Source organism: Rhamphochromis sp. 'chilingali' (assembly GCF_963969265.1).
Source record: "Rhamphochromis sp. 'chilingali' genome assembly, chromosome: 7".
Taxonomy (NCBI): domain Eukaryota; kingdom Metazoa; phylum Chordata; class Actinopteri; order Cichliformes; family Cichlidae; genus Rhamphochromis; species Rhamphochromis sp. 'chilingali'.
In genome coordinates, this window is record NC_137934.1 from 28266702 (window position 1) to 28291318 (window position 24617).

General features: G+C 42.3%; 1 protein-coding gene across 2 annotated transcripts; it reads right to left on the reverse strand.

Moving 5' to 3' along the window:
• Window positions 1–1370: 1370 nt before the first annotated feature.
• Window positions 1371–23765, reverse strand: LOC308399351 (PH domain leucine-rich repeat protein phosphatase 1-like). Of its 2 annotated transcripts, XM_080886573.1 has the most exons (17): window positions 21863–23764; window positions 15546–15742; window positions 14735–14860; window positions 12691–12839; window positions 10216–10362; window positions 8209–8436; window positions 7668–7870; window positions 7526–7586; window positions 7329–7424; window positions 5795–5950; window positions 5476–5676; window positions 5040–5202; window positions 4594–4724; window positions 4387–4503; window positions 4083–4277; window positions 3760–3997; window positions 1371–3165 (listed from the first exon to the last, which is right to left on the reverse strand). In XM_080886573.1, the coding sequence occupies exons 1-17, from the start codon at window positions 23433–23435 to the stop codon at window positions 2020–2022; spliced, it is 5127 nt and encodes a 1708-aa protein (XP_080742699.1). In that variant the 5' UTR covers window positions 23436–23764; the 3' UTR covers window positions 1371–2019. The 2 variants fall into 2 exon arrangements, with proteins under 2 accessions (XP_080742699.1, XP_080742700.1); XM_080886574.1 differs by lacking the exon at window positions 14735–14860 and having other exon boundaries at window positions 21863–23765.
• Between the last annotated feature and the right edge of the window lie 852 nt (window positions 23766–24617).

Here is a 24617-nt window from a genome sequence, read left to right on the forward strand (position 1 = left end):
CCTGCTCCAATTTCCTGTGTTGTCAGCAAAGGGACGTGATGAAAAAAAATATATATAAAGCTATTAACAATTAAATATCTAAATTATATATCTAATAAAAAAATCGTGAGGAGCATTTTCCATCTTTAAAAATGAAGGAAAAAATGTGGTAGACAACAGTAAAAGTCATTTCACCTCTAGACAATTATTGACTTAATCTTCAAATACACGGTGACCATGTATCCTTGGGCAAGATACTGAATCCTGAGTGACCCCAATGCATCGGTGTGTAAATGTAAGAAAATGAATATAAAAGCATTGCAAGTAGGGCTGGGCCATATAATACCGTTCACGGTAATACCGGTATAATGTTAGGCAATGATAAAATGAAAGATCGCGATAGAATATGGGTAAAACGCGCATGCGCAGTGCCTTTGTTTTCATACGCACATGGCGGAAAAAGCATGGTGGCGACGGAGAATGAGAAGGGCGGAAGCAGATCGTTGAATGAAACGGATGAACCAGAATTTGTTTGTAAAAATGCTGAAACTTCAGTGGTGTGGAACTGGTTTGGCTTTCGTCCGTCAGATACTCACCAAAGCACAATTTTCAGTAGAACATGCAAGCGGGCCGTCGTTATCGGAAAAGAAGGGTTAGGGATCGGAAAGGAAATCAGTGGTATCGCACATCACTACATTACAGCTACCGTAGACAGGAGCCTCGGCGGAGTAATATGTACTGTGCTTCAACATAATATTACCGTATTGTGACTTTAAGTTTTGTGGATATTATACATTGTTATGCTCAGGATGTGTCAGCCAATTTCCACTGGAAATGCCTTTAGTCAGCAAGGAATTTGCATTTGCACTGATACATTTTTATATAGCTTTAAATGCACATAAAAAAAAAAACAGCTGCTTGATTAAGTGAAAATACATTGATGGGGTTTTTTTTGCACTAATAAAGTTGTGGAGTTGTAAAGTATTTTGCCTCGCGTCAATGTAGTCAGTTATATCGTTATCGCAAATTTTCAAATATATATCATGATAAATATTTTTGGCCATATTGGCCTGCCCTAACTGTAAGTGTGTGTGTGTGTGTGTATGTTTGTGTGAGAGAGAGAAATTAGGTGAATAAGGCTTGTAGAAGAAATGCACTACAAGTTGAATTCTGGAAATACAATCATTTCACCTTCTCAGTGCAGCTATACACATACACACGTTAAATTAATTAAAAGAAATGAGTGAGCATGTGTGGACTGTATGCAGGTGACAACCGGAAGTTCGAGAAGCAGATGTGTTTTAATCTTATTACATAAAAACATAAAAGTGATACTGTGTGGATGGTTCTGAATGAGCAAGATTTTAACAGATAAACCCAAGTCCGACATGTTTTGGTTATCTGAAAACTTTATTATATAGCAAAAGTAGCTCTCTTGTGCGGTTTGCTGAAAACTGTAACACTGTTTTGAGAACATTCATTAAGCTGTCAACCACTGATCAGCATGTAGCCACTGCAGCACCACTAGACTCTGCACACCCCGAAAAACAAACATCTGGAATATCAGCCTTCACAAATAATCATCTTTTCTCTCAGAGAACATTAGCACGCTTCAGTGACGAGGTCACTTAAAAGTATTCAACTCCTAAGGGAGTTAGTCCAACCGTTTTGCTAACCCCAGTAACTGTAAGGCCATCAGCCATGGCGAGTAAGGAGAGAAACAGTCTGCTCTAAGACAAAAACAGACAGGTCCGACTCTAAGTACCAGTGAACATAAAATCAATGAGGCTAACACAAAGCAAAGTGCTTCAAATCAAAGATGTGGAACAAATGAATTTACAGGTGAACATTTCATCAACATGAGTGTTAGAAAAGTTTCATTGGTTTCAAGGTGAAGTAAACAAAACAAAAGCTGTAAGGAAACAGTGTCAAAGCCGGGTCAGAGTATTCTGAGGTCTTGAGTGAACTTAATGCTGAGCTCGTTCACAGACTCTGTGGTCTTGTGTGAAACAGACTGACTCCAATTGTGGAGAGCAGCTGTCAGAGGGGTGTGAGGAAGTAGTCTGCAGGATTCTGGTAGTTGTGTGCTTGCTGGCTGTGTGTCTGTAGCTGCTGTTGCTGTTGCTGGATGATCTGCCGGACTTCTTCTTCCAGCTCCGGGGGAATGATGAGCTGATCATCGGGGTCTGGCTGGGCAGGGGCGTTGAAGTAGCCCCCCTGCTTCTTGACAGGAGCATCGGCAGCCTCCTCAATGAGGTCCTGGTTCCTGCCTTGACAGGCCACAGAGCCATTACCTCGAGCCTTCCGGCCCAGAGTTCCTGACCGAGCCTCCCCACCGAGGTAGGGAGAGGAGGGCGGGACGGGGGAGGCAGATGGGGAAGGGAAGGCCAGAGGCAAAGACTCACTCTGCAGCGTGACAGGGGGAGGGCTGTCTGTGCTTTGCTGAGACTGAGCACAGTTGTGTCGTAAGAGACAGTGGACGTCAGCTTCCACCTCCACACGGCTACCGTTGGAGAAGACACCAGCGATGGGCTCCTCGTCCTCGCTGTCAAGCCCGTTATCAGACAGTGCTCCAGAGAACTGCCTGTGGAAGCTGCTCCCCCTACAGGCGGGCCTGTGCGTGCCAGCTCGCCCCGGGAGGTTCGGGTGAGAGGTTGGGGGTTCAGCCTGCGGCAGCGGTTCCTCCGAGGACGCCGTTGATCCCACCTCGCTGCTCATCTCAGATGTGCTGAACTCGCTGCTCAACTCACTCACTGTTGCTGAGGAGGTGGGCGGCGGCTGTGGCAGCGGAATGCTGCCATCACTGCTTCCCGAATAAGGATGTAAACCGGGCTGAGTTGCCGGGCCAGGGCTGGGTGGTGGCGGTGGCGGCTCGCAGAAGCAGCAGCATTCTTCAGTGATGCTGAGCTTCACAATGACGGCACTGAGGCTATCAGAGCAGCCGTAGCTCTGAGCCAGAGTCACCAGCTTCTTTGCAGCAGCCAGAGCATCTGGTAAGTTCCTTACCGCCTCCACCGCCTCACTGGGCGACAACATGTCCCACAGTCTCCGGCTGCCCAGGAGAAAAAACTCGTCCTGCGGGGTAAGCGCCACCGTGGAAACATGGGGGTGAGGTGTCACTGATGGGCAGAGGAAGGAGTAACCCATAATCCTGGTGGAGTCTGTTACGCCGCTCACTTTGTTATCCTGCAGGGAGGAAAAGGACAAACAGAAGCATTTGTATTTCCCCCCCGGAAAAAACTTGACAATAATGACATTTATTTATGGTTTTGTAGGGTTGAAAACGGACTGCTGACTGTTTCAGTAACAAGCTGTAAAACAAAACCAATATTCTCTTGTTCCAAAGTTAATTTTTCTTTTTGTCTGTTTAGATTCAGTATTTGTGTGCTCTATATTGTTGGTCTCACCAAACTAAATGAATTGAATACAGTTTACTGTCAGTTATTTTAAAAAACATTACAAAACAGTCTGTGAATAGATTCGCCCCATCAGTAGTCCAAAAACTGGTGTGGTTTAAGACAGAGAACAGCTTAAGCCAGACAATATTTAGCTCCATTAAATGGCCAAAATCTGCCTTTTTTCTTATTTTCTATTATCCATTTATATACTATAAGCATGCAAATTCTGGCTGCTCATATTAACCATGGCTAAAGTTTCAAATATGCAAAACAACTCTATTAGAGTCCAAAAATACAAATATGGAGCTGGAAGTGAGAATCACAGGTGTCGATAAATGGACTTGTTTCAGCACTTTGTGCAGCATATGAAACGTGTCGTTACCTCAGTGATAATAGCGTTATGCTGCCGAACCCTCTGGTACTCGGCCTCGTCTTTGACAGTGTGGATGTGTGAAAGTTGCATAGCTTTGCCATCTCGGCACAAAACAGCCTGGCACCTGCCAACGTTGGCAGTTTTCAGAGTGAAGCAGCCACCATGCTCACTGGACGCTACCGGGTCATGTCTGATGTGACACAGAGCTGCTGACCCGCCCATCCTCTGGCCTGCTGTGCCCAGTTTCCTGCAGGAGATGGGCACACAACATCCTGAGTGAGGTGAGGCTGTTTTCCTTCCAAATCACACATCGTTTGGAGGTCAGTGTTTACCTTTGCATGGTGAGGAAAGTGTTGATGATGTAGTCCTCTTGCCTCTGGCCCCTCTGAAGTTCCTCTGCGAGCACATCTCCCATGGTGCACTGCAGCAGATAAGGCACCTCGACATTCCTGTCTCCATCAAAAACTCCATACAGAGCTTCATGAATGCCGCAGAAGCTGTCCAGAGCCAGAGCAGCCACACACAACCTGAGAACAGCAAGAAGGAGGCAGTTTAGAACAAGAACAATGACACAAAGCCAGAGATGGGGCATAAAAAACAAAACAAAAAAGGCTGAAGCATCAAAGAAAGACTGACTTGTTTTTCACTCCAGAGGCCTCCGTGTAGCCATGACTCCAGACTGCAGGGACTCCTTGGCTCTCACTCACACAAGGAGCTGAAGGTGAAGGATCCACCCTCAGACATCGGATATTACTACAGAGAGAGGGAGAACAGGACAGGTCAGGCAGTTGCTCTTTTATTCCCAAGCTCAGGTGGTGGTGTGTTTATGCGAGTGAGTCATACTTCAGGTGTTCCAGGCTCTTGTGGTCGAGGCTGAGTCGAGGATTTCCTGTGAGGTCGAGCTCCTGGAGTTTTGAAGGAAGGATCTCTGGCAGAGTCACCTCAGTCAACTCATTGCAGCTCAGATCAACACACTGAAGAGAAACACAGTGTCAGTCCTGACATGTGCACACGAGTCAGATTAAATTAAGTGTTTTTGTCTAATTTATCATCTTTTTCCAATTTGTTTTATAAACTGCATAAATTCAATTTTCTTTTTGCATTTCTTTTATTTTCTCTTTGTTTCTGTTCTGTAACGCTGGATAATCTATCCAGCGTTAGCATTACCACAGCTACCTCCTCCTCTCAAATAATACTTCTGGCAGGTAAGCATTAATTCAGTGAGTGGCATTAGTACACTACAGCTACCTCCCTATTACTAGGTGAAAAAGAGTTAAGTTAAGATTTACCTTAATCTCAGGCAGCTGGAGGACTTCAGGGAAGGCGCTGATACAGTTGGAGTGGGCAGAGAGCGTGTGCAGGCGCTGACAGTTGAGAATGGTCGTGGGCACCGCTCTCAGCCTGTTGCCACTCAAATCCAGCTCCTCCAGCTGCTCCAGTCGAGCTAGTTTACTGCAGGACGTGGAGGTAAAAAGGAGTAATCATGACCTGCACCAAGGCTCAGATTTTATACAGGATGATGAAGGATGTGTACCATTTACTTAGGAATAGAACACCTTGTAAAAGCAAAGGAATGTGGGAATTGGTGGTTAGAGGTGGAGTGAGTGAGGATAGTGGAGCGGAAATGATAAAGGAACCCTACAGTTAAATCTAACATGTCCAGATGTAAAGAAGCCTTTATGGTCACATTTTAAAGCTCAGTTTATATCAGGTGCAGTATTTCACCTGGCAGTGAAGGTTTGCAGCTGGTTGTAGGCGAGGTGAAGCACTCTGAGGTGGCCGTGTCCAGTCAGAAGAGAGATGCACTTGTCAGTCAAGCTGTTATTGGTCACGTAGAGCTCTTGTAGGCTGCTGAAGGCATCCTCTGATAGGCTGGCTGCAGGGAGGTTCTCCAGCTTATTGGCCGACACATTTAGGTATCGCAGGCTGGGAGGAATTTCCAACAGAGGGTACAAATTTAGTACAAGATAAATAACGGATACATGCTGATGGGAAGAAACACACAAGAAAAGAACAAAAGGAGGGAAGAAAAAGATGTGTCCACCTCTGCGCTTTGATGAACAAGTTGTGTGGGAGCTCAGTTAGATTGTTGTGTTGGAGGTCCAGGACTTCTAGCTGTGATCGCTCCAGCCTCTCATCCAGCTGACACACATCGTTCCAGCCTGCCAGCAGCTTTCTCAGGCTCCCACTGGACAGCAGCCTAAACACAAACAGCACAGCCAACTCAGTGTGTGTGCTGTACATCTGTTAGTGGGACCACCATGCTGAGCACCATCTGATTTCCCATGGAGGTTCAATGAGTTCACTTTGTATTCAATTAATCTATGCTTGAGATTCATGTAGCTGGAAACTATCATCAAGCATGAATGAACCCAAATAACTGTGATTGTGAATGCAGGATTACATCATACGAATGAAAGAAAATCTGTCTGTTCATCCGTTTTTCACCCATCTGCTTAACACTTGGCAGGTGTGTTGCTCTAGGTCTGAATAAATGAAGTGGTGATTTTAGGCCAGACTTGATGAGCAGTTCTCATATTATGGCTGAAAGCACAGTGTTCACACTGTGACTGCTGCCTACTCCACTCTGTATGTGGAGAGGCGCGCGCACACACACACACACACACACACACACACACACACACACACACACACACACACACACACACACACACACACACACACACACACACACACACGTTTGTTTTGCTACCTGTGTGAAGACATTCACTGATAATAATGCCATATTTACCCATAATTGCAATCATCACAAATAAGTGCAAAATAACTAATCTAATATAATTCTAATTAGAAACTTTAAAAACATGTTTTAACCCTAACACAGGCCCCTGAAGAGGTGTAAAATTGGAGCTGACAATTTTTTTTAAAAGTTAAAACTTCCAAATTTTGAGAATTCCAATCGGCAAAAATGTAAACTGGTTCTCACAGAAAAGCTCAAGGCGCTTTATTTAAATGCATCATTTTGATATCTTTGGTTTCCTGTGATAAAGGCTCTAGCCACTCATGTGGTTTGGATGAAAAGAAAACTGCAACCCACAATCTCCTCATTCTGCACAGCCACGTTTTAAACAAAGTAACGTGCACAGACACACAGACACATGTAGTCAGTGGATCCTTTTAGCTGTCCTCCTTTCTAAACAGTAACTTTATGATTATTGTATGTGATACATTTAAGGGGCACGTTTAAATTGTAGCTAAAAATGTTAGGTGATATCCCTCATACAATTAATCAATCAATATCATACAGTTTCACGATTTGAAAAAAAGAACTGCCTGAAAGAGATGTAGTTTTGTATTTTTTCATTAGTTTTTATTTTCAGTAATAACTTTCTTCAGTTTAGTTTAATTTTTGCAAGCTTGGTTCTTAAGTCTTTTTAAATGTAATTTAATATATTTTAAGAACCTTACCACAGGCACATTGAAGATCAAGTAAGTTCCAATGATGCATTATTATCAGCTGTTACGTCCAAGCTGCTTTCCCTCACTTTGATTTTTGTCATTTCCCCACCTGTTCTTTCATGAAAAGCATAAGAATCATGTGTCTGTGCGATGCTCACCGTACAGGCAGCTCAGTGACACAGTTATGGCTGATGTCCAGCACTTCCAGTCTGCTGCTCTCCCACACCCAGTCGGGGACACATCCCAGCTTGTTCCTTTAGGAAAACAAACAGAGTCAGCACCCAGCTTACAACAAGCACATGTTCTGTTCTTCTAGATTGTAAATAGGACAGTGAAGTATTCTTAGTTTTTATACCAGGATAAATCCAGCACAGTCAGATTCTCTGGAACAGGATGCACCTCCAGCTGCTTCAGCTCTAAAAACATAACACAACTCTTTATGGCACGAACGTCTTTCTGGATTTAATATCTCTCTAGAAAAAATTAAGTGGTCGTACTGTTGTGTGCAGCATGCAGGCTCTTGAGGGCGTGGCCACAGACTCTGAGGAGGGCAAGAGTGTTTCTGTCACAGCGGAGGAGCTCCAGCTTGCAGAGAGAGCTGACATCCAGCTCGTCTAGACCTGTATCCCTCAGGTCCAGATGAACAATGTGGGCCAGCTGCTCCACATCTGCCACTGTCGCCTTCTGAAGCTGGTTCAGCCTGTTCGAGGCATACAGCACAGAGAGGAACAGAGAAGGGGGAAGTAAAGGAAGAGGGAAGAAAGGACCAGAAGAAGCAAACACTTTAACCTCTGACCCGTTTCACATTTCAGAACCTGAGAAGAAGTTGTTAGGCATTCGTAGTACGACTGACCAAAATAATTAACCGACAGGTTCCCTTCCTTCACCGTCTCCGTCTTTATTTTGTACTTCAAAAGGCTAAATTAAACCTTTGTTGCCATTTCAAAGACCACCAAACATGAAAGGGGAGTCATGCAGAACTGCAGTATTTGTCATTGGCAATTCTAAAAGTGTAAGCTACTGCGCGGACATTTTTACCTGAGATCTATGTAGCGAGCAGACAGCCACTGCAGGCCAGCCAAGTCCAGGACAGAGAGCTTGTTCCCTGCCAGACAGAGTCTCTCCATCCCTCCAAGTTTCTCTAGGACAGGGGGCACACAGCTGAAACAATTGAAGGATAAGCCGAGGTAGGTCAAGCCCTCCAGAGAGCCCAGCTCCACAGGCAGTGAACTCAGAAGGTTACCGTCCAGGAGAAGAGTCTGCAGGCTGGCCAGAGCCAAACAGAGGGAAGGGCATTTAGTCGTAATTACAGTTTTTCTCAAATGCTAAAACACATGTCACAAACGTTACCACCAGGTCCCCCAATGTCCAAACACAACACCCTTCTCTAAAGCTACATAAACACAACCACACCTTCCCACTGCAAAACTCAAACTCCCACACCAATAGAGCAGCTCGAAGCTGTCAAAACTGTAAACACTATACACAGCATTACACACTACAGCAAAACAATTGAAAACACAATGCTCAATTTGTGAGAAGGTTCTTTGTTTCATAACTGCCAATGCATATTTTAGAAACTATACAGTAACAGATCGTCGTAGATCTCTGCAGAGGATTAGGCATTTAGATTTGTGAGTTTCATATGAGTAGTATAAATCTATAGAAAATCCTGCATGTACGTACACTACTGTAACACAACTCAATGCAAAAACAGAATCTATTGCACACAACAGTAATCTTGAAAACATAAACAGGGTGTGAAGTTTTTTTATTTACGTTATTCACACCACACACACACCACAATCACTGTGCGGCATCATGTCGCTGAGCTGTTGCTCGCATCTCGTCCGTAATGATGGTGCGAGGTGGTCTTGCTCTCCCTCCTGGACCTTCTCCTCTCCCATGTTGGCCTTCTCCTCTTCCTCGTTGGTCGCTCCTCTTCCTCCTCTCATTTGAAATCCTCTTCCTCATTGGCCTGCTCCTCTTCTTCCAGGGCCAGCTCTTCTCCCTCCTCTGCATCAAATTCCTCTTCCCCTGACTCTGCCTTCATCCATTGTGTTTGTTTGGAATCTTCAGCATACTGTGCACTCTGAACTTGCTTTTACATGTGGGTACAGCATTAGCAACAAGTGTCTTCAATTTTGAGTCATTGTGTGTAGTGAATGACGCCAGGTGTGTTCCCTGTGTTCAAAGATTGGTGACTGTGGCAAGCATTTTGCATCACATGGGCTTTCATTTGAGAATATGAGCAGAGTTGTTTTGCAACATGTGTTTTAGCAAGGAAAAATGTGTTTAGATTTATGAGTACAGAGGGTTGTGTTTTGTGAATTGTGTCTTCATGTGACATGTGTTTATGGTACTGGAATATGGTGGCTACATTTAGTAAATGTGTTTAGACTACTGGTCATTTGGGTTACAGGATTGGCTTTTGTGTTTTAACATTTGAGAAAAACTGTAATACAGATACTGTGTGTAAAAAACATGTTATGCAAATATAGTGTTAAGAAAAGACTTCAGACACTAAACAGGACTCTGACATTTTTGTACTGACTTGTCTGTAAGTATAAACAAGCTTAATTTGGAACTTTTAAATATTACTTTATATTCAGTTATGGAACATAGCTGAGTATTTTACATTAAAAGTAAAATACTGTTTCCAAATAAACGCCCCGATTCCAAGTTAGACATAAAAATTGTGTTTTGCCTTTTGAAATTCCTAGAAAATTTCAAAAGGAAAAAAAAAAAAGCCAGCATATGCGCAGAAACTCCAAGCTCCCACATCACACAGAGACACTGTTAGTGTCACTGTGTACTATGGGCACTTGGACAACACCTCTAGATTTCTACGACAGAAGTCTGGTGCACAGCCAGCTGTTCGCTCAATAGAGAGATGGATTAATCAACGCTGATGTACCGTAATGGTACTAACAACAACAACTCCAAACTGATGTCTCTGTCAGCAAAATGCAGGTCAGTGAGGACACATCCCATTTTAGGCTTCATTCTTATGAAACTGCAAACCTTGGATCGTCATTTACTTACTTGTGCATTGTTCCTACTTCTGCAGGCACGGAGGAGAGACGATTTCCAGACAGGTTTAGCTCCGTGAGGGAGGTGATGTCACACAGGGCCAGAGGAAACTCAGACAGAGCGTTATTTGACAGACTAAGGCTTCTCAGTTTACAAAACCTAAAGAAAAGGGGAGAGAAAGAGAGAAGTATTCAGCAAGAGTGTGTGAGAGAGGAGGGAAGGGCAAGAGGAACAGGGCCAGACAAAGAGAGACAAAGATATTCATCTCTGTGCTATAATAAGACTCTGGCCTTCTTTAAAACACAAAAAACACACACAGTGAACAACTATTACTTACATAACACCTGCCAGATTAAAAAAGTAAAATCAGCACAGAAGAAGCTAATACAAAGGTTCAAGGACACAAAGTATCAAGTTTTCAACAGAACAATGCAGCCTGTGCTTCAGGTAAGAAGCTTGTGTATATTGTTTATATTCATTGCGCTCTTCTCCTCCTAATCCAGTTCACAGAGCAATCAGAGTGAAAGGCTGATCCAGGCCCACATTCTTCTTAGTTAGACTCACCCGCCCACCACAGCAAGGATACAGTCCTTAAAACACTGCATGATATGCATATGCTTGTGCCAAAACAATGACGTGTAGAGATTGCCATCAGGCAAATTTCAGGTTTTGATGTCATGTTGCCTTGACAGGCATGGATGCAAGAAGCCAAAATAAAGGCAGACAGAAAGGAAAACGAGGCTGTTCAGATGAATGCTGCTAATCTCTGACTGTACATAATAGGTTTGTCAGTGCTGGTCACTTTACTTACCCACTTTACCATAAAACGTAACGCTGGTCACTTTACAAGACAATCTGCAGACAGTTTATGCTAGAAGTGTAAGCTATATTTGAGGATCAGGGCATTTTTACTTATCTATGCAAATTTTGTACCAAAACTTAAGAAAATAGAGATTGTACTGTCTCATACTGATGTCCTCATTAGCACAAAACTATTACTAAACACTTTTTTAGACTACACCTGCACTACTGTCAATTCTGAAAAGACGCACATGTCAAAAACAATGTGCAACCCCTGTCGTTGTCATTTTTATCCAAAGTGAAAAGTTTTCGTGCTCTACGTCGCAAATCAAAGCTTACAGAATGGTCAAATATCTTTAAAATTGCTGCCAAGATAACAAAATGACACAAGGACCAAGTCTCAGTTGCTGAGAACACGTCTCTTTGATGCTCAGCGTAAAGTGAGAACATCTCTAAAAACTAGGAATGCTTTTATCTGCACAATAAGGTCTAAGTGATTTTCTAGAAATAATGAAAGGGCATTTCCAGATAATCAGTCAGTTTGTGGTGTTATATGGATCAATCCATTATTTAAACAGAGCAAGCTCAGGAGCAGCACACTACCATGGCAAAGTACAGTTGGGGAAAACAACTTTTTGATTCCCTGCTGAGAGTAAAGCATTATACAATTACCTTATTCTGAGTTTTAGTCAGTGAGTTTCTTTTTTAATTGACGTTATAAAAACAAAACCTGCTTTTCGTTTTTTATTTTTAAAAATTCAAAATAAAAACAGCCTCCAAAAAAACTATAACGGAATAAAGCAAGGGACTAAAGAGCGAGGCAAATTTTATTAGTGTTTTCCTGATGAGTTTACAGTGCGAGTTAATAGTGTTTTATCTGTTCAGCTGATATGTTAGATCTTGCATCTCACTGTGTAAACAAACTTTAAAGTTTGGTGCTTTCTCTGTGATTCATGAAAGCACCAAACCTCACTTTCCCACTTCTGCTGTACATGATAGCAGAAGCGAGAAATAAATAAGAGAAACTGATGAAAACTTCCATGATGAACCAATTGAAAAGTAATTAAGAAGTAAATGTAATTCATATTCAAGACCTGGAAAGTTTTTCCTCCGTGATACTAAACGGGTTTCAAGACCTCATAATCAAGCTTTTGTAAAAGCTTGTTTGTACACCAGGAAAACTGTGCAAGACAATTTTGCAAGACATTATACTTAATATTTTGTTATGAAGGTAGTGTGGAAAAAAGAAGCCAGAGATAAAAGAAAGTCAGAGAAAGACTGCTAAACCTCATAAAACCGTGACATCAGCAGCTGACGTCGCCTAATCTGACCTGGAAAACACAGAGAAGCCCTCTACCCGAGAGGCCAGACAGCTGACGTCAAATCTCTCATCACTGCTGCAGCTCTCTTTTAATCACTCACACACACCCAAAAACCATCATGCTTCCACCACCCATGGATAACCATGCACGAAACCACACACACACACACACACACACACACACACACACACACACACACACACACACACACACACACACACACACACACACACACACACACAAAAAAAGAGGTAACTACACAAAATGTTTACTACCAGATCCTCCCCGTGCCATATCATTAAACGCACGGGGAGACATACGCTGAGAATCGGTGTGTGCAGGAGAGCTGATGTGAGAAACTGACCTGGTGAGTGCTGGAACACCTTTGTGAGGGGACATGAAGTTGTTTTTGAGGTTGAGGTGGGTAAGGTCCTGGCTGTAAAACAGCTGAGCAGGCAGCTCCTCCAGGCTGCAGCATGACAGGTCCACCGAGTTCACCCTCTGAGAGGCGATCTGAGAGAGACAGAGAGAGAGAGAGAGAGAGAGAGAGAGAGAGAGACAGAGACAGAGAGAGAGAGAGACAACAGCCTTGCAGTTACTTCCATCAAACTAGCCATAATCGGGATCCATTAAGTTCATTTCAGACTAATTTTTATTCTTTGACTCTATTAAACTAGTTTTACATAACATACATACACTCAAAGTCTTCAATGATCCTTATTTTCATTATAATAGGTCTTGGTGCTGCCCTTAATCCTCTGTTTTCAACACACGCTTTTAGCTCCTCTGCTTTTCAGCTAAGTTTCTTCCCATTGGCTACCCCTCATAAACAGAAAGTTTGAATAGTGAGTGGGGCTGCTGTGCTTACAACCATCTTTGTGCCTGAGATGACCATATTAGGAATATTTACTGAATATTTAATGAATATTTACTAAAGAAAAAAACAACAACAAAACAAAATGGTATGAAACTGTGTGAGTATTTAGGTTTACAGATGGTGCAAAATGCAGCTGCTCGCATTTTAACTAAAAATGGAAAATTTGAGCACCCTGTAATGAAATCCTTTCATTGGCTACCTTGTCAGGTTCGAGCAGATTATAAGGTCCTGCTGCTCACCTACAAGGCTTTAAATGGTTTGGCACCTTCATACCTCTCTGATCTTTTGCACCTTTATGTTCCATCCCGTGCTTTCCCATCCCAGGATTCTGGCCTTTTAAAAGTTCCTAGAGCCAGAAAAAAAAAGGACTACTGGGGAGCGTGCTTTTTCTTTTCGTGCCCCATTTTTGTGGAACAACCTCCCTCAAGATATTAGGCAGGCATGCTCTGTGGAGGTTTTTAAAGCTAAGTTGAAGACCCACTTGTTTACCGTATCCTGCATGTCTTGATTCTATGCCATTTTTTTTTAAATTTTTATTGCTTTTAACTTTTATTATGTTTTGAACTTGTTATTGTGTTTTTAACTTGTACGTATCACTTTTATTTATTTATGTCTTCATTTCCAAATAGCTGTACAGCACTTTGTTTGAAAGCGCTTTATAAACAAAATTATTATTATTATTATTATTAGATCACATGGATTACTCGTACACACACTAAACTCATTAAATAAATTCTGATATTGTAACAGTAACAATGGTGTGACAGGAAATAATGAAAAGCAGAATCGGTCCCATTTAAAGGAAACATTCAAAAGCCTTTCAAAAACGAAAGCAAGGTGCTCGTACAACACCAAAACCGGTTTTGTGTTACTGGAATTATTTTTCCTGTTTACACAACACTCAACAAGTATGTCAACTATGAGGCTAATGCTCATATTTGTCAAATGAGTTCATAGATTCATCTTTGACTCCTCTCATTCACGTGCTTAACTGTCCTTTGAGCATGTAACTGAGACACGTGTTGCTCAAGATGGTGATCACTGTTTGGTGGTATGTAAGTGTAAATAGGTCCGTATGACCCACAGAAACACTCTAACCCTAACCCTGTAACATCTCTAAACCAGATTCTGCCACTATATATTAATGAAATTGGAATTATAGAATATTTCTGGAACCAACAAGCATGAGCTGCAATGCTTAAACATAGTCTACTAGTCACATAAATCCATAGTTTCATACCGTTTTAATCCTAAATTCAAACTTTAAATTCACACAGATAATGATGTATTTTCTTTAGAAATGTGGACAGAGTACACATCCATAAGTTTGAAACTCAATATCCAGTATTATTCTTTAGCAGAAGAGATACTAACACAAAAAGGCAATTCTGCACTTGAGAAGCTTTAGATTTACACTTGCATACAAAGCACATAGCAAGTTACTGCTAGTAACCAGTACAGACAGAAGCAATGATGACAGCAAATTGTTTAAATGTTCAGATGTGCCTCTGACTACAATTGCACTTTGTACCTTTGAGGCTGTCCTCTGCCAGCGGAGGTACTCTGTGTAGGAGTCATAGCTGATGTAGTAGGTCTGACTCTGGGGACCAGCTGAGCTGAAAGCCAGACAGTGGCTGTGTCTTCTCACTTCCTCCACCTGCATTAAAAATTACATTTATTGAGTATCTATCTTTCCAATGACATTCTCATCATTCAAATGAAATGCAGCCCTAAACCATTACAGAGCCTCCACCATGTTTTACATATGGCTGTAACTGTACCTCTCTCCTGAACTCCAATTTAAACCAAAAATCTCAAATATGGATGCGTCACTCCATACCTTGTTGCCACCGATTTCCCGTCTATATTTTTTAAGATATTTTCTCCCTGTTTCCATCATTAAAATACCTTCTTAACAGCCACTCTTCCACTGAGACTAAGGAATCACCTTACTGATGAAAAAAATACCCTTTTACACTTGTCACACCTATGGGATTTATTTTTTTGTAGATTCAATTGAAGACATGGGAACCAATGATGTGTTTTTGCAACAAGTACTAATGCCTAAAGATGCAATATAAACTTGTTTCTTTGGCAAGTTGTCTATTATGTGTAGAAAACACTTTTTAAGCTTGAATGATTCATTAGGTCAATATTATCCAAATCTCAACAAAGGCTTGCAGTTAAGCTAGAACGAAGACCTAGGAAAGAAGATCCTGATGCAGCAGGAACAAAAAGACCTCGGGTCTAAACCGCAGAGTATTTTTGTCCCTGATAAACAGATACCCAGCCACAGTACTTGCTTGTTGTGTGTCAAAGACATGAAACGTCTCACAAAGTACCTTTCCTCCGATGAGAGGGAGGATGTGCATCTTGCCAGTGTGGGCATGCTTCACAGACGAGACAATGAGGCAGGTTCCACTCAGAGTGACCTGACGTTTTGACCAGCGGTTCACAGGCAGTGCCAGCTTCCCTTTCCGCACGTTAAACACCCCGGACAGCTGCACGCGCTCAGAACCTCCCACACTACGAGGTTTACCTGCGGAGGGAAAGAATACAGTATGACAGAAACAGACTTTTCATAACAGCATTATAGAGGTTACTGTATTTTTTGTTGTTGTTTGCTCTATGGGATTTTGTGAATCAACTCTCTCTCAATGGTCTTCTCTTTCACAAAGTGAGAGCTGCGTGGTTATGTAAGAGAACTGTAGCTCAATAGCCTGTGGGCTGGCAGAGAGCAGTCACTCAGTCATCATTTGTTACATTAACCCTTTGCTGACACAAATTAGCTTCAGTAATGAATTGGAGCTGACTTTTGCCAGTATAAGCCAGAATACATTCTAGGTCTTTTAAAGCACTGACTACATTGTCCAGGGTTTTTAAATTCTTGGAAACTCAAAGTTACTTTATATGCTCTTACCAGTGAATAAGAAAAAGGGAGACACATGAAGAGTCTGAGCCACTGAGAGGCCTGAAATCAGATTACCTTGTTATGTAACGTCCTACAATGCCAGCACCTACATCCTCCCTACTGCCTCCTCCAGTGACTTACACACAACATCACCTAGGTTTCACCGGCCCTAGCTGACTCATCAGTAATGCTTCAGTGAACCTCAGTGCTTTAATGGTACTGAATGAAATCTGTAAAGTGCAAAGGATTTAAATCTGTCAGATATAGAGTCTTAAACTGAATCTTTTATTTTTTTGTTAAACCTATTTTAGACTCTTAATTCAAGCATGCAAACTAAACATTTGGGCTACTTTTTCAAATTCAGCTTCACGCACATCATGATTTATTGTGTTCTAACATATCATAGAATCACTGTATCATCATGTAAAATATATCTTATGAATTACTCACTGACTCCTGCCCTTGCTGGAGATTATATTCTTTATCAAATCATTTGAAAATCATTTACATCTTTAGACCTCAATATTCATATTGGATTTTTAAATCACCAAACACTGGCATCAATTTTAAAAATCCTATATCAGTGCAATATCTTCCAATTGTATGCTTTCCATGATCAGCACTAACACTGAGGTTTGTATCTATTACAGCAGGGTTAGGCAACCTTTCTGATGGCAAGTGCCATTTAAAATTTCCTCAGAAGTCAGTGTGCCATATGATTGCATTAGCAATAAATTTAATAACGCGCTATATGAACAGTTACACACTATATAGAACCACTTTATAGAATTATATTTGTTCGCAGATGTTGGCAGCTATCAGTGAATAGTTATCAGCTATTTTGAAACAAAAAAGACACCTTTTACCCATAACAAGAACTCCATAACAGCAAATGAACTGTACAACAGAAAATACAAATGCTATTTATGGTCTCCTCATAACAATGATAAGAAAAATAAACTAAGCCAATATGACATGTCTGTTAATACAGAGACACACATGTTATGTGATCTCTGGTCTCCCACTCAGAGACACAGGTCTCCAAGTGTCCAGCATCCAGACGGCTACCTGAGGACACTCATGTGAGAGAAAATCTGCTCACAGATATGTAGAGCCAAATACCGTCAATAACGCCTCTGCAATGTTCTGAAGAAGGTCAAACTTGTCAGGTAGTGATGTTCAGCAGGTGAAAATGCAAGCTCCATGAACACGCACAGCTGTGGATTCCAGCTGCTTCGATGTCGCATTAACTGGCATTAACTCAGCCAGTTAATGCGAGACAAATCCAGCTGCTCATTAAAGATTTCTGGTTTGTTCAGAAAATCAAACATTGGTCCACACACCTGAAAGTCCCAAAAATGCATTGTGTCTCGAGTTTACAGATGTATCCGTGTCTTTCCGCGGTGCTGATGCTGTGCTGAGCAGAAAGCTCCTGAAGCTTTTGAAGTGTTGGAATGTGGAAAGCTAACAACGTCCCTCTCACCAGTAGGCTAAGTTATTTTTAGCCAATTACAAGTTGAATCTGGTAGTTTGGGTTGTTAGCTAATACCGTCATTAAGAAGAGGCACAACTAATGTGTCTATGCGAGCTAATTTGCGATGTGCACCGCTGGCGCGGCCATTTATTTTTTGATGCACCTTCTCAGATTAATTCACTGCGTGTTGTGCCCAGGGCTGGACTGGGACAAAAAAACCCCAAAAAAAACAGCCCGGCTTGACTAAAGACCGGCCCACCAGGTATTAAAGCCATAAAGCCTTTGAATGAAAACAAATGCTGTTGTGACAGTGATGTACAATCTTGTAAAATGTATAGAAATCATACATATACCAACGTCAGATAAAAACTTTGGTTGTAAGCTTCAGATAATTATTTATCAGACATTTTAAATGAGAATAAGAAAGTATTTCTTTGTGCCCCCCTTTCCCTGTTAATGCCCAACCTTGTCCCCTGGCAAAACTTTGCTAGACCCGCCCCTGCACAGTTACCAGCTGTCAGCTACTTAGAAAAGGATCCTGGTGTTATTTGTCTCTCAGAAACAGTTCATAGCTTCCGTTCAACTCATTTATGTCACCTAAAAGGTAAACCTGTTTCTCCATCACCTGTTCTGCTCTGATGATTCAGTAAGGACATCTCCTGGTTTCATCTTCATGTTTCCCTCTCACCACATAACCAAACCGATATCATGACCAGCAGCTTTACAGCTGTGGCTCCAGCAAAAATCAGCTGATACTAGAAATTAATATTAAATAAATTCTAACAACAGCTGATCAAGCTTAAACGTGCTGCTGTTTAGCGCGACATCCGGCAGTTTCTTCTTTCTGGCGCAAAGTGGGCGATAAACAAACAGGAGAGAAAAGCCGATCAGCTGATCATTGATCAGTTTCATGATTAAAGTAGCAACAGCAGAGAGAGGGGGAGAGAATGAGAGAAGAAGAGGCAGCTGTGCAGCGTAACGACAGAATAAATCCACCTTTGTGTCTTTTTCCATCCTAGACAAACCCTTCTCAGATCATCACGAAACACGTAATAATTTCTCTGAATGCGGGACGATTCCGTCTTTTTACGGGACGGTTGGCAACTCTACTAACTAACCTTCTGAATAAAATAAAGTTCACTATCAGTAACATCATAGCACCGACCCAGCTGTATAGAAACTCTGTCGTGCTAGCTAGTACGCAGTATGAGTTATTGTAACTGACTGTAAAAAGTCAGCACAACAAAAATAAACTCCACCTAAACTTAGTTTATATCTGACCCAGATAGACTGCAGGTCATAACTTCTTACCTGAAGTTCAGTTCACCTGACACTCGGACCGGCGGCTGCCTCGGGTCTCTCCTCCTCCTGCCTCCCCTCTCCTTCATCCACCTGCTGGCCTCCACCACTTACTAATGTTACTGAATCTGTGGAAGCTCCGCGATAGCCACCACCAAACAACTGAGTTATTTTTACACACCAATCCACCACGTTTCATTGTTTATACCGTTACCAAAAAAATAAAAAATAAAATCATCGGCCCACCGAGCAAATGCCCGGTATGCCCGATGGCCAGTCCAGCTATGGTCGTGCCATCAGTTAACCCTTCGTGTGCCAACTGTGGCACGCGTGCCTAGGGTTGCCGACCCCCTACAGTATACCAAAAAAAGGGGAGGAAAATCAGCACACCTGGAAAGCTAAAACCAGAATCTCACAAAAAGAGAAATAACAACAACAACAACCCTGAAAAAGTTGTCCAGAACTTCACCGTCACTGTATCATCTGCAATTTAAACTGATGGAGCAATCAGTTTTTTCAAATCAAATTTTATCATCCATCATCAGTTGGTTACCAAACTCTATACTTTTTAACGGTACCAACTGAATTACGTCTCTACCCCAATTAGCAGCAAAATTTTAGTACCAGTACCATCTGATGGAGAATGACACCATGATGTCACTTCTGAAGTGTGGCGAAATCAAACAAAAACACAGTGCAATAATGGCAAGCTGAACGCCACCTCAGGTGTTATTACACTTTTCAAAACCTGACGCAGACATTTGTAGTGCAAAATGCAAAGCTGGCCATGGCAACACACCTAATCTGAGGAAACTCAATTCATTTGCCATCTGCAAAACATTATATATTAATATTATAACATATGTTCTTATTATATATTGTAAAATACGTTATGCTTTCAATGGAAAAAGATTATATACTTAATTTGCTGCTTTACACACCAAACATTTCAGTTTTCTGCTAAATATCAGATGAAACAGGAGCAAATCCCAGAGAAGGTGGAGGCAGCATGTCTTGAATATTTAAAAAAAATTTAAAAAAAAAAAAATTTTTTTAAAATAGCTAATATTTTAACATATCATTCAACATTACTTGTGTTTGAAATCATTTAGGAGACTGACATATAATTAAGATCTACTAACATGTCCTTTTCCCCTTTTCTAAATTCTGCGCATTTCCTCATTACAAACAGAAACAGTGAGGTCTGACTCTGCAGACACCAATGGTGCACTGAAATGTAGATAAGCTAGAACCTAATAAAGGAGAAGAGTTTCTCTGAAAGTGAAACAGAATGTTGAAAAGAAGACAGCCAAGAGTTACTATAGTTCATTTCATTAGCCTGCAGCTTTAGAAGAAAAAGATCTGTGTGAACTGTTGGGTTTAAACTAACAAACCTTATGATTGGTTGGTAAAATTGTTGTCATTATTGGTAGATTGATCAGTATCTAGTCCAAAAAATAATATATAATTAACATAAACATGAACACAATGAACAGAGCCCAGTTTACACTAAACAACATTGAGGAATGTGCATTGTGTGTGTCCACCCTTTCCTAGGCGGAGGAGGTAAGATGTTGGTTGTTAATACACACACACATACATGCCCTTTCCGTCCGTCTAGTTCTCTGAATGGGGAACATCCTGTCTCTCATGAAGCAGGCAACAGCCACACCCTACTGATGCTAGACCTCAACTTTTTCTTGCTTGTGTCCAAAAAAAAAAAAAAGCATCTGACATCCTGAGCCACCTCTCGTGTCAAGTTGCTGAATTTTAGCCAAATCTGGATAAGAGTTGTAGTTTCAAGTTGGAAATGCCACTCAGACATTCAGACTCAAAAAAAAGGCTGTAAAGTCTGGGAGAGTAAAGCTGCGACCTCTGGATGCTGCAGTTTGAGGCTGAAGAGGAGCCTGCAGCTGCAACTGTCTCAGAGGTAGCCGAAACACTGAGGAGGTGAAATTTGAGTTCCACTAAGGTCACTTTTCTCTTAGCGTAAGCACAACGTGTCAATGTGCATTTGGCTGCTGGGATTTCAGATGAGTCAAACTTCTTTGGCTCAGCTCGGGACATCAGAATTAACCAACTCGTGCTGTGCAAACACATACGGGACAACAAAACAAAACAAAAAACAAAAAACGTAGAGCAAAAATGTCCTCTCCTGAATTAATAGAAGGGCCCTCACTGTCAGCTGCACAACTCTATTTAGTGTTATGTTACTACTGTGAGACATAAAAGGAGAATGACGGGCAGGGGAATCTGTCCAGCTGCATTTTCAGAGTGCAGAGAAACCAGTTTTGTAGCATGTCACGAGTGTGTCTATGAGGGTTGCAATGGTATGTGTAATGGTCTATTTAATTATTTATTCTTTTTTGGGAGGGGGGGGGGGGCTAAAATATAAGGAATTTTAGCACATATCAAAGTCCAATCATTTCCTCCCGACTCTTATTTTGCAGCCTTTGCTGATGAGGTCAAAAATGAGGTCAAAAAACAATATCCAGCAATGCTAATCCCATAAGAGTCCCTGTTTTTCCATCCTCTTACCATGACAGTGGACAAAACAGGATCTTTTATCAATAACAACAACAACAACAACAACAAGAGGAAGAGGGAAGAAGACAAACTGATTCTATAATGCATCAGGATTTGGTCTTTGCTGACAGAGTACACCTGTTACCTCCAGATGTGTCTCCCTGCCTTACCCAGTTTACACGCACAACACAGCTTATTGTGCTGCTGGGACAATTGAATCCACTTGTTTAACGGTCTGAATGACCAAACATAATGACAGCACTCATGGTATGGTGAGAACAGAAGAACAATGACTGTGTAGAGACAAGCCAAGCACAACTAAAGTGGCTTGCATTAGTTTGTGGTGCTCTTACATCTAACACTGCAGGATGTTTTAATAAGAATTGGGACAACTGTTGTCTTTACTGAGAGAAGATGCCTTTCCTTCTCACTAAAAATAAAGTGCTCACCAAAGTAGAAGCGGATCAGGCAGCCAATTTCAGGATTCATGCCCTCCTCCTGCACTCGCCATGGATCTTCAAACCCCAGATTAGTGAGGTACTCATTTAAGATCTGCAGAGGTCTTTCATCATCCCCAAGCCGCCTCACAGCTCCACCGTGCAGCTGGATGTAGAGGGCCGGCATTGGGCTTATATTGATGGGCTCAAGCCATCCTCTGCTCCCCCCAGGGACCTCTTGTTCAGGCTGGACAGAAGCTTGGCTGGTCAGAGGGCGAGCCTGTGAGCTGCTGGAGCATTTAGGAGGTTTGATTAATATGTGTGTATCTGTGTGGTCACCAGCCCCAGCTTCAGTGTCAACACTTGGTCTTGCGGATTGGTTTGAAGTCTTGGGGATGTCTGAGAGAGAGATAGCTGAATGTGAGGGAGAAGAGATGAGGTCTGTTTCATCAGAGGAGCTCTCAAATGGGTCAGGTCCCTCTGGAGCGCTGTCACAGTTTGGGCTCAGCACAGAAGAGTCGGTGCCCAAACCCAACCCATTGCTGAGTGAGTCCCCGTGCTCCATGCTTCTTGGTCCCCCTGCACTGAAGTCCTCACAGGTGCTGCTCTCTATGTCAGAGCCTGAGTAGACTCCATAACAGTCTCCAGTACTCAAATCCACGCCAATGTCATTCAGGTAGACCTCAGATGAAGAATTACTAGCAGTTTTGTCATCAAGTAGCAAGTTAGAAGGCAGTTCCACATTTTTTGTGAGTTCATTCTCCTCACTTTGGAGATTTTTAATATCCACACTGTCACTGAGACTTTTCATGTCATCAGCATGGCCATTAGTATCTTTACAAAGATCGTTGAGGTCACTTAAAGCAGTAGGTTTGCAGTTAATTCTCAACACAGCCCCAGCTTTACTTCCTTCGAGCTTACAGGCTACCTCTTTAGAAGTAGTGTCCACTGTACACAGCACTGGTCGCGGGTAGGAGGGCGTGAGCCAGTCGTGGACGTGAATGCAACCCCGCCGGAGGTCCGATCTCACCCATGTTTTATCAGAGGCCTGAAGCTGCTTCGACTGCTTCTGTCGGAGGAAGGTTTTTCGATCAAGACTGAGGGTACTCAGCGGCGAGGATGAGGGAGCTGGGCTGGCCGCCTCCGCAGAGGACGCTCCGGTCGAACCGGTGGTCGGCGGAGCCCCCAGAGACAGATTCCTCTTGTGCCTGTGCCGCCTCCTGCTCAGCATAGAGTTTACCGAGGTGGAACTGTTCACCGATGTCAGACTGTAAATGTTGGCCGTTTTCACAACGGACATGGTTGCGTTTTTGGCCGCTCCACCGATAGCGTTGGCAACTTGGCTTTGATAAATCCCGTTCCTTATCGCAATCTGGAGAAGGGAGGTGGCCGCAAGCCCCTTCCCGAAGAGTTTCGCTTCTGCGCCTCCTCCGTCATCCTCCCCGATAGATGGTCTCTTTCCAGAGTGCTGCGGCGATAATCCGCTTGGCTTCACGGAGTTACTGTCACTGCTAGAATCAAGTGTTCCCTGCAGTGTCGAAGAAGACGAAATCGCTCCACACTCGTTTCCCTTCACACTTTCCATTCTGTTAGCTTGCAACAGCAGCGTAGAGTAGTTAGCAGCAGCCCGCAGGTAAACGCTAGCAGTTAGCTTAGAGCCGCTAGCTCGCCCTAGTCACTGCTGGCTGGTAAACGTAAACGGCTCAACATTAGCTTAGCATACTAATGTACAGCGCAATTGCTCTAAAGAATTAGTACGCTACATCTTCCCATGACATCGGACGCCCGTTAGCTCTCTAACGGGAGCTTACCGGCTGGTGGAGATGAGAAAACGCATTTCTAGCTGGTCGCCATGGAAGCTGGCGCGACCACCACTGTACAGACTGCTCACGAATGGTCAGAGGCACACCGTGGACAGGGCGGGGTCTCATCGGATATGAATTATGACACATTCGCTTGCTACCAGAATGCTCGGAATTTTCCCAGTGAACGTACGAAAAGCTTCACGATCAGTCAACGTAGTTAAAATAACGGGGAAAATCCTATTTTCTCCAACGCTGGCTTTTAAGGAACAAAAAAGCCTGACAGTTAAAGCTCTACACCACACCCTAAACCTTTAATCCCGAAATTACGAAATATTTACTTGGCTTTATGTAGTTGTTTTTTTTTTAGTCTAATACAATATGGAAATGAAATTATTTTTAGAAGTAAATATTTGTAAATCTATTATATGTTTGAGGCTTTGTACAAAACAAGCTAGGGATTAAAGGATCTGACAATATTTTGAAGACTATCCAAAAGAATACAATCAGCAGACGGACAAAGAGGGGAATTGATTGCCAGTTGCAGTTCTTATATGATTTGCAGAAATGTTTTCATCTAATTCACTTTACGATCCGCTTCGTAGGAGCCAGTGAAGGAAACATAAACTGTAGCTACATTAGTTGATTTTGTGTTAACACACCCGGCGTGTTAATTTTCAACAGTAAAAGTATTTTTTTTACTGGTATTAATGATCTTTAATTCTTCAACACACATTTATAATTGTTCTGTCGATGATATTTGTGTTAAATGCCGTACGGGTCTTATTAATCAATAACCCGTCATCTGGCGCCATCTAGTGGAAAATGGACGTTATTATTGAGATATTGCCGACACTATGTTATAGTCGTTGTACTGTTTTTTTCATTATACATATTGTCCTCCTAACCCCGATTTACCATAACGATCAGTGATCAGTCTCTGGTAAAGCACTATGAAATGCATT

Coding starts and splice junctions, on each gene's coding strand:
- LOC308399351 (XM_080886573.1), bottom strand. CDS start 23,435: ATGGAAAGTGTGAAGGGAAACGAGTGTGGAGCGATTTCGTCTTCTTCG. Junction 14,861..15,545: donor TCCCTCTCATCGGAGGAAAG/GTACTTTGTGAG, acceptor TTTTTAATGCAG/GTGGAGGAAGTGAGAAGACA. Junction 5,951..7,328: donor GTCACTGAGCTGCCTGTACG/GTGAGCATCGCA, acceptor GTTTGTGTTTAG/GCTGCTGTCCAGTGGGAGCC.